Below are 9139 nucleotides of genomic sequence, written 5' to 3'. Positions count from 1 at the left end.
CGCCGAAATGACCCTGGCGAGGGCCCAACTTTAAATTGGGTCTTGAATTTTTGATTCGCGGTGCGCGTCGCGCTCGCAATGACGAAAGCGGTTCAAAGTTTTGACGAGCGTGTTTTGCACCTGCCGAGAGGAATTAAGACGTGTCTAAGCAGGGTGGAGGGGGGAGCGCGCCGTGGGAGGGAAGGGGCGCGTGGTGGCGGCCGCCGCCGCGGCCAGAGGCGAGCGAGCGCGCGAGCGAAGCGAAGAGGCAAGTGGGTGGGCCTTGGGGGCCGGCGATGCTTTGGGGGCTGTTGCTGCTGCTGCTGGGGGCGGCCGCGGGCCTGCCAGGCCTCCGCGACCATCGGCAGGTGGCGCGAAACGTGACCCGGCTGCTCGACGACCTTTTGGCCACCGACAGGTATGACAAGAGGATACGGCCCGACTTCGGAGGTGAGAGTCAATTTCTTTCCCTTTCATTGTTTGCGAGGGTCGGGGTTAAAAGCGCGCGCGCCGGCCGATAAATAAGTGTTGATTGTTGATTACGCGAGAGAGAGAGTCGGGGAAGCCTCGCAAATTACTCTCTTTAGCATTTTTCGCCCCGTCCAAAGAACTCGTACATGCAAATTAGCCGACAACCGATGAAAGCAGCCCACCCTTGTATATACATTTTGTTGTTTTTGCCGGGAGTTGCTTTTTGCTCCCAAGGGTTGCGATGGTGCGAGCGGGGTTTAATTTTGGCAGCCGTGCCGACAAACCTCTGCAATTAAGCATGAAATTTTGCGGTGACTAATTGGGTCGAGGACTGCACAATGCTCGAAAAGCGGGCGAGTGGCGCCGCCGGCGCCGCAAACGCCATTTCCCGGCTAATTGGCACTCCAATTTGCCGTTTCTTTGTGGCCGCGCGCGCCGCGAATGCATTTTTCTATCTCCAGTAGTTTTGGCGCCGAAAGTGCTCAGCGGGCAGGAACGTCGCCGATAAAAAAGAGACAGCGCGAGCCAATTTCCTGGCGTAAAAAAGTCATTAGCGCCTCTCGTCGCTCGTCGATCGGCCCCTTTCTCTTGGCAAACGACGCGTTCAATTTTGTTCTTGCGGCAAATAAAAGACAACAAGTCGGAAATTTGCTAGCAATCTGCCACCGCCGAGCGAGCGCAGCGATAATTAAAACGAGAGACGGTCAGCGAGGAGGAGGCGGAAAAAAGTAAGTGCGCGCGATTATGGGATAAAAGGTTAATTTGGGGACGCGCCAAAATTTTGGAGCTTGTTTTTATTTTGATGCGCGCGAGAGGCGAATCGGATTCGAGATCGAGCGCGTGCCACTCCAAAATTAAACGAGACGCTATTTTCAGCGAATCGAGCAGCACGCCTGCTCATTTCCTATCCGCCAAATTCCACTCGTAAATTTTATTTTATTTTTTTTCTCTGACCACTTATTAATTTGTGTTCAATTGACTCGTTTTTTGCAGGTCCGCCCGTAAAAATCACCGTCAACATGTACATCAAGAGCATTGGTCCCGTCTCGGAGACGGACGAGGTGAGCACCCCCTCCCTCCCTCCCCCACCGGTCTGCCGCTGCTGAGGATGAGCCAAAGCGATTTGATGCAAATGACGAGGCGAAATTAGGCAACCGGCATCAAAACATACGGCAGCGGGCGGCTCTCGCTTGAAAAAGTGGCCCATCTCACAAATCGCCCTGCTTGCTGTTTATAAATAAAAATAACTGGATGGAGTTGTTGGTGACGTAAGCGCGGAGAAAAACTCAAAGAGGCCGTTCATTCACGAAAACGGCGCGTCGCGTACGCGATTCTTCTCTCATCTCTTCACACTAAAATACACATATTTTTCTTTCCGTTGCTTTGCACGCTCCAAAAAAAAAAAAAACACAAACACCTCTTCGGCTCGTTAAATATTTAGCATTTCCATCCGTCGTATAACAAACGTTCCTGTCTATTTGTAAAATCTTCAACACACACCGATTCGCCAGGCTAATAAAATTTCGGTAAACATTTTTATTCCTCTCTCGTTTGCAGTGGTATGCGATGGATTGCTACTTTCGCCAAAAGTGGTACGACAGTCGCCTCCAATTCAACCTTACCGGCCTCGACGAGTTCTCGATGAACTGGCTGTTCTTGGAGCGCGTCTGGAAACCGGACACGTTCTTCATGAACGGCAAAAAGTCGTACCTGCATCGCATCACCGTTCCGAACAAGTTCCTGCGAATTCGCAGCGACGGATTCCTCACCTACTCCATGAGGCAAGCGATTTTCCCCTATATGTGTGTTCAGAAAAATAGCTTGTCAAAAATTTGGCTTTCTTAAAATAATATATTTGGCATGGTCGCACCTATGAGGTTAAATAAATTCCCAATTTTTTTTCCAAATTAAAAAAAAAAGATATTTTCAAAAAAACTCCAAAAAAGTGTTTTTAATTTTCCAGTTTGAGATAAAAATTTAAATACTACTTTTCTAGCCCAATTTTGCGGCGCCTGACACCTTTTCAATGATGACCAAACGTGTAGAAACACGTTCAAGGTCACTTTCAGTGAAATTTTGACTTAATTTTCAAAACGAACGCCATATATTTAATGTTTTTGGATGTAAAGGATAAAATTTAGCCCGTCTAATTTAGAATCGACATGGCAATTTTCAGAGGTGCATAATTTTTTATTAATTTTTTTATTTGAAGCAGTGTTTCAAAAACAATGAAAAAAAAAATGCAGCGCCAGCAATTGAAAATCACTGATTTCTAATATAAAGCTTCAAATATAAATAAAAAAAATAAATAAAAATAATGCACCTGTAAAATTCACCATGTAGATTCTAAATTAGACGAGCTGCATTACTTCTAAAAAAATTAAAAATGGCGTTCATTTTGAAAATTGAGCTCAAATTCAAAATTTCACTGAAAGTGTCCTTGAATGTTTTCCTACAAGTTGGTCACCATTGAAAAGTTGCCAGGTGTCGCAAAAATTGGACTAGAAACGTTATATCTCAAACTGGATAATTAAAAACTCAATTTTAGAGTTTTTTTGAAAATATTTTTTAAAAATTTGAAAAACTTTTTGGGAATCTTTTTACCAAACTACCAAATTATGTTATTTTCAAAAGGATAAATTTTTCGACGTACCATTTTTCTGCGTCCACACGTGGAACTCATTGCAAAGTCCTTAACGATAATGACCCTTTTAAAATAATCTGCTTTTCCGATGGCCAGACTCACCATCAAAGCGAGCTGCAAAATGCACCTGCGGAAATTCCCGCTCGACTCCCAGAACTGCCCGTTGACGATTGGAAGCTGTAAGCGCTGTTCCGTTCGGTCTCACGTTACTTTTCTTTTTATGCCTCTCTCGAGCGAACCAAAAACAATTTAAAATACTATTTCGAGATTACAGATCAGAGAGGAGTTTGTAGTTTACACTTAGAGCGAAGTGATAGGCAAATCGCCAATCCTCGTCAAGAGATTTGGTTTTGACAACATACGGGTAATAAAACGGCGCGTCCCGTCTAGTTTTTCGCTCGAGCGGCGGCGTAAAATTATCGTTGAGCGTTGTTTTGATCGTAAAATGCGGCGCGTTGCTTTTTTCGTTTCGCAGACGGCTACAGCGCTTCCGACGTTTTGTACGAGTGGTTGGACTCGGTGGAGCCGGTGGGCCTCGAACCCGGGGTCAGCTTGGCCCAGTACGATCTTGTGAACATCACCACCGACTCGGAGAAAACGCGAGATCAGCTTCGCGTGCGCAGAGGTGAGTCAACATTATAAATACACGAATAGAATGAAAACTGATTTTCCAATTTTGATTCGAAAGCCGACAGAAGGAATGGTGGTAATTATAAGTTTCAAACGAAAAAGATCCTCGTTAAATTCGATGGGGGTGATTTGCACAGATATACACAATTTCTGGATTAATATCATATTACTTTCATTGAATTTATGAAATTTTTACATATTAATCTACCAATTTGGGAGAGGAAAATTAACATAGGTGTTGCTTCGGCAGAGGACTTTTCAGTTATAAGCGTCAACTTCCACCTGAAACGGATGACCGGCTACTTCATGCTGCAAGTGTACGTGCCGTGCGGGCTGATCGTGAGTTGCTCGTGGGTCTCGTTCTGGATCGACCCTGACGCCGTGCCCGCCAGAGTGTCGCTCGGTCGGTGGAATTTCGCGCCCTATAAATGCCAGGTAATTAAATTTTGTTTTTGTCGCAGGCGTTACGACCGTTCTCTCGATGACCACGATGGGATTCGGAGGACGATCGCAGATGCCCAAAGTGAGCTACCGCACGGCGCTCGATTGGTTCGTCATCCTTTGCTTCTCGTTCGTCTTCGCCGTGATGGTCGAGTACGCGTGCATCAACTTCATCGACACCCTCACCGAGGACCTCAAGAAAATCATCGCCGAACGCAGAAAGCAGGCCCAGAAGGAAAAGGTGCGATTTGTGATTTTAAATTTATTTTTAATTAATTCCTGAAAATGCAACTTCTTATGATTTTTTCGCCTCCGAAATTAATTTAACAGGCAATTCAGCGGGCACTGCAGGTTGATGACGAAGCCGGACTTTTGCTGAGCGTCAATTCGGTACTTTTTGCTCATGGTCCGGAGTAGACCCTGTATTTTTAAATATTTAATTGGAAGCACATCTAAAACGTTCATTTGATTGAAATTTTTAGTAGTTTATTGAGAAGAACCTTAAATATGAAAAATTTGAACCCTTAGTTGAATTTTGCGACATCCTGCACCCTCTTGAAGTAGATTTCGCATAGCCCTCGACCTACATATTAACTCGATAGTTTTATCAAACGCAACCTACATGTTTCGTTAATAGTTGGTTTTTAATATTTTTTTATACATCTAAAAGTACTTCAATGTTATAAGATGATTTGTTTTGTTGATAATTTAAGCGATTTTTTTCTAACGAAATATAAAAAAAGAAAAAAATACAATAAATAATAAAAAAAATCTTCAACAGTTATTGAAAATTTTGTAGAACAATTTCACGATCGATGGTGATTTGAATTTAAAGTCGGCTTTTCCATGATGGATTTTGCAAGGCGTAAATTGTTTAAGAAAAAAAATGTTTTGACTGCCATGAGCTGTAAAATTATTTTGACGAAAATTAGTGCATAAATTAATTTTATAAAAGTGTTTTCATCAAATAATCATTTTTTTCCAAAACTTCTTTTCAGTTACAATTTTTTTTCGATAATTTGACAATTATTGTTGTAAATATTTTTACAATTTTTGTTAGTTGAATTTGTAAAATTATTTCAAACAATAACTGTCAAATATGAAAAATCCCAAAATCTTTTTAAGGAAAAATTGATGTTTTGATGAAATCGCCTTTATAAAATTAATTTAAGTAATAATTTGTCAAAATAATAATAATAATAATTTCACAGCTCATGTATTATGGCTGCAGCCCGCAGCCGAAACATGTTGTTTCTCTTTAGAAAATAAACATCTCACGAAACCTTAAATTGAAATCATGCGGTGTTGTGTGGGTTGCGTTTTGTTCATAGTTTCCAGGTAGAATTATTACATTATTGTACCTGTAATGTTCATGAAACTTTTTGCGATGAATTGACGATGGTTTTGAAACAGGAGGCCGCTGAAGCAGCTCCACCACCCGAGCTAATCGGGGCAGCCATGATTACCGGCCCGTTGGTGGCCGCGGTGGCCGTCGGTGCGGTGGGAAACCTGGACAGTTCCCCGCCGTCGCCAGAGCCTCCTCCACCACCACCTCCGAAGGTGCCGCCTCCGGAGGAAGAAGACCCGCCGCCGCCGGCCGCGGAGGAGGACGAGCTGGAGGTGCTGGAGAAGCTTCCCCTGGAGACGAACAACCTGCTCGTGCAGGCCGTGGCGATCGCCGAAGAGGAGGTCATCGAGGTCGAGTCGGCCGAGCCGTGGTTGATGGAGTGCGCGTGCTCGCCGGTGCGACGGGTGCGCGGGATGCGGTTTTTGCCGACCGAGGCCGACGTCGTCGCCGCCGAGGGCGTGACCAAGGAAAAGTTTTCCAAAATCGACATTCAGTCGCGCAAATACTTCCCGCTCGCCTTCACCGTGCTCATCACCATCTACTGGGTGCTCTACATGTACTACATCACCGACGAGGTTCCCGAATCGTGACCGCCCCGGCCGCCGACCCGCCACACACCCACGCAGACACTCTCCCAGTGCTCAGAGTGAACTTGTTTTTTAATTCTCTCTCTCTCTTTCACTTTATAAATATCATATCATAAATATATCGACACAGTTTACAGACTGCGCGAGTGCAGCTCACAGCTTTAATTAACAACACACAGTCTTTTCTCCGGCACAAAGTTTCAAACAACGTTGCGTGCGCACCAAGTTTCCACTCATATAGTCTCTCTGGATTACTCTCAAGTACGTTGTAAATTATTATTCTGAATCACGCCCGACACAACACATGTGTGTATCGAGACCCTGACCTACTCAACTTGGGAACCAGTGTGCAGATTTTTTTTTGCAGATTCCTCTCGCGGTTTCAATAAATCGTGTATGAAGACCGAAGCTGGCCATTTTTCTTCCCTTTTCCTGAATTTATAAATTTGAAAGGAGTTTTTATTATAAAAATGCATGATTACTTTAACTGTTACTTCAGCTGCAAATTTATTCATTACAGTGCTAGGTTATTTCTTTTTGACTAGCATCGCTGATAGTCAAGTGAAATTAAAATTTTAATTGCGCGCCAAACTAACGATTAGGCCTAAAAGCACATATTGTTTGACTAAGCGTGGTAATTTATATAATAACATTGTCACTACATGCGCCTATATTAATAAGAACATAATTGTATATAATATTTTAAATTTCTATCGAACAAGAGTAATGTATAATAATGAGATAAATGCAATCAATATCAGTTTGTTTGGGTTTTTGGCGACAGGATAAAAACTATAAAAGATTTTTGTTTCAATTCGGGGCCTTAATTTACAGACTATCAAAAAGGGAATGACTCAAATGTTCAGATCACAAACAACTCAGACTCTTTCCTTCCAGCTGGGAGGTTCGATTTTTGGATATGTTAGGCAAGAGGATCGGAAGAGAGGGTGAGTTTAGAGAGGGCAGAGAGGGAGCGTTTCGGCGAGGCCAAGTGGTTGGCTTCTCCGAACAGCTTGCGGAAGAACTTCCTGATACCTGACTCTCCGGCCCGTTTCCACGGCACGTCGTCCGGCTCGTACGGAAGGGGTCCCTGTACAGGAGCGTCTTCCCCGTCGTCCGAGGGCCCTGGCTCAGCGACGGGTTCTGGAGCAGCAGTCGCGGCTGCCAGTTGCGCTTCCAACTGCTTCACCTGCACCTCCAGACGACTTTTCTCTGCCAACAGCGTTTGAATCTGCGCAGAACCGTTGAGGACTCCGGGAAGACCCTCGGTAAGATCTTGGTTCTCCTTCTGCGCCAGACCCAGCAGCTGCCTCAAGGACATCACCTATGAAGTTGTTAAATTTTAATTCATATTGATCTTGAAGAATAAAGCATCAGCTTACCTCTCGAGCCTGCTCTTGTAATTGAGCCAAAAAATCCGATCTCTCCTCTAAAAGACTTCGCACCTAAATGAATAAAAATGATTTAATACAACATCGACAAAAATAAATTATTTCCTTATTCAATTTTGTTAGTGAACTTAAAATTTCAGCTCTAAAAATTTCATTTTGGAGAAAATTTTAGTCAACTTGTAATTTTTTCTTTACTCTATTAAAAAACACCAAATTAAAAATAATAATTAACAATACAGGATCCTCATCTTGTGGTTTACTTAAATAATATTACCTGTGTTTGGTAAGTTTTCTGCTTTCGCCGAAGCTCTCGCGCCACTGCTGTGGATCGTTCCAACTGTGATTGCAACTATAATTAAATGAAATTACTAAATCATGCTAAGTGGAGGCAAATCATAATAGAAGTTTATATTTTGAGATTGCTCTTTAATTAAGCGATAAATATAATTATTTTGCTAAAATAATGAATCGCTCTTTTAAGGCAAAAATTATATCAATCATGAATGAAGCAGAGAAAATTGAAAAATAATAACTAACATTGTCGATATCATGTTTCTGGGCCTTGAGGTCGCGGTCTTTGGATCGATTCTGCTCCCTGAGCACATCTGCCGTGTCCCTGAGTTGGCCCATGAACGAGGCCTCCATCTGATTGCCATCGGGAGAGGCAGACGGAGGTGGAGGCTCTTCCTTGAGCTGTCCGGCCAGCCTGCGGTTCTCTTCTTGCAACTTGGCCACCAGAGCCACCAGATCCCTCGATTCGGACCGCCAATGCTCTTCGATCTGCTCCAGTTCCTGCCACGGACGGAAAAAAATATTATTCAGCAAAAGGTCAGCGAGCGCCAAATAAAAGTGACCTTTTCAAATTTGCAGCGGTCTTGCGCCTTTTCCTGCTTGTCACTTTCAAGAAGGGCGATTTTTGCTCGCAGATCCTGCAGGGTCGAGTCCTCGCGCTCGTTCTTCATGGCGAGTCGTTCCAACTGCTCGAGGGCGCTGATTACCTGAAGGACGAAACCAAAATTGTAATCGACAATGGGGGTGAGCTTGAATTTGGCATTGCGGCCTTGAACACACCTTGGGCATCATGTTGGTGAGCGAATCTGCGCCGTGCGCGTCGATCAGCTTCTCGAATTCTTTGCCAATCTCGCTGGCCAGGTCGTAGACGTCGACCACCGAGGCCAGCACACCCCCCGCATCCTGCTCCATCGCCCTCGGCATCGAAGAAGCGGCCCCCGACACAGTCAGCCGCCTCCGCACAGATTTTTGACACCCACTGACGTCACTGTCGCCCACCTGAGTCACCACGGTTTTTCGGTTCGAGTTACAAAAAAACCGGTTGAACGATGACAATTTAAAAATAAAATGAAAATTTGAGGTAATCTTGAAATATAAAATGCTGCTAAAACAAGTTTGTTGTTTGAATTGTTAAAAAATGTATTGTCGTGTCAAGAAAATACTGTGTGACCTAAATGAAAAAGGAACGAAAAAAGGAAATAAAACCGGTATCATCGTTACAACCGGTATATATTTTCTGAATTAATTGCAGAAACTGCTACAGGGGGCGCGAGTTATGGCGAAAATGCAGTTTTCACTCGCTGTATAATGTTTTTCGTATGTTTGGCGGGAGGCGGGATGGCCTAGGATCTTGTGG

General features: G+C 43.8%; 2 protein-coding genes across 4 annotated transcripts; one reads left to right on the top strand and one right to left on the bottom strand.

Annotated features, from left to right (window-relative positions):
* The first annotated feature begins 191 nt into the window (after positions 1-191).
* Positions 192-6508, top strand: LOC132198632 (gamma-aminobutyric acid receptor subunit alpha-6-like). 3 transcript variants are annotated; one of them, XM_059622778.1, is made up of 10 exons: positions 192-429; positions 1444-1511; positions 2008-2231; positions 3191-3273; positions 3570-3719; positions 3783-3800; positions 3975-4127; positions 4186-4406; positions 4496-4555; positions 5579-6508. In XM_059622778.1, exons 1-10 carry the CDS (start codon positions 276-278, stop codon positions 6101-6103), a joined length of 1656 nt encoding a protein of 551 aa, XP_059478761.1. In that variant the 5' UTR covers positions 192-275; the 3' UTR covers positions 6104-6508. The 3 variants fall into 3 exon arrangements, with proteins under 3 accessions (XP_059478761.1, XP_059478762.1, XP_059478763.1); XM_059622779.1 differs by lacking the exon at positions 3783-3800 and having other exon boundaries at positions 193-429; XM_059622780.1 differs by lacking the exon at positions 4496-4555 and having other exon boundaries at positions 193-429.
* A 60-nt stretch (positions 6509-6568) lies between these two features.
* On the bottom strand, positions 6569-8767 carry LOC132198635 (RILP-like protein homolog). Its single transcript, XM_059622782.1, has 6 exons — positions 8563-8767; positions 8346-8489; positions 8029-8283; positions 7766-7840; positions 7483-7545; positions 6569-7424 (listed from the first exon to the last, which is right to left on the bottom strand). The coding sequence occupies exons 1-6, from the start codon at positions 8704-8706 to the stop codon at positions 7023-7025; spliced, it is 1083 nt and encodes a 360-aa protein (XP_059478765.1). The 5' UTR covers positions 8707-8767; the 3' UTR covers positions 6569-7022.
* Positions 8768-9139: the final 372 nt, after the last annotated feature.

The sequence above is a fragment of the Neocloeon triangulifer genome, unplaced genomic scaffold (assembly GCF_031216515.1).
Source record: "Neocloeon triangulifer isolate White Clay Creek 2 clone unplaced genomic scaffold, ASM3121651v1 ptg000013l, whole genome shotgun sequence".
NCBI lineage: Eukaryota > Metazoa > Arthropoda > Insecta > Ephemeroptera > Baetidae > Neocloeon > Neocloeon triangulifer.
Note: the sequence above shows the minus strand (reverse complement) of the source record. Positions and strands in the feature narration are given on the sequence as shown.

Bases quoted from the DNA above. Each gene is read 5' to 3' on its own strand.
- LOC132198632 (XM_059622778.1), top strand. From the start codon at position 276: ATGCTTTGGGGGCTGTTGCTGCTGCTGCTGGGGGCGGCCGCGGGCCTG. The intron at 2,232-3,190 runs GCAAGCGATTTT...TCCGATGGCCAG, and splicing joins TTCCTCACCTACTCCATGAG to ACTCACCATCAAAGCGAGCT. The intron at 3,274-3,569 runs GTAAGCGCTGTT...TTCGTTTCGCAG, and splicing joins CCCGTTGACGATTGGAAGCT to ACGGCTACAGCGCTTCCGAC.
- LOC132198635 (XM_059622782.1), bottom strand. From the start codon at position 8,706: ATGCCGAGGGCGATGGAGCAGGATGCGGGGGGTGTGCTGGCCTCGGTG. The intron at 8,284-8,345 runs GTCACTTTTATT...CGTCCGTGGCAG, and splicing joins ACCGCTGCAAATTTGAAAAG to GAACTGGAGCAGATCGAAGA. The intron at 7,425-7,482 runs GTAAGCTGATGC...ACAACTTCATAG, and splicing joins TACAAGAGCAGGCTCGAGAG to GTGATGTCCTTGAGGCAGCT.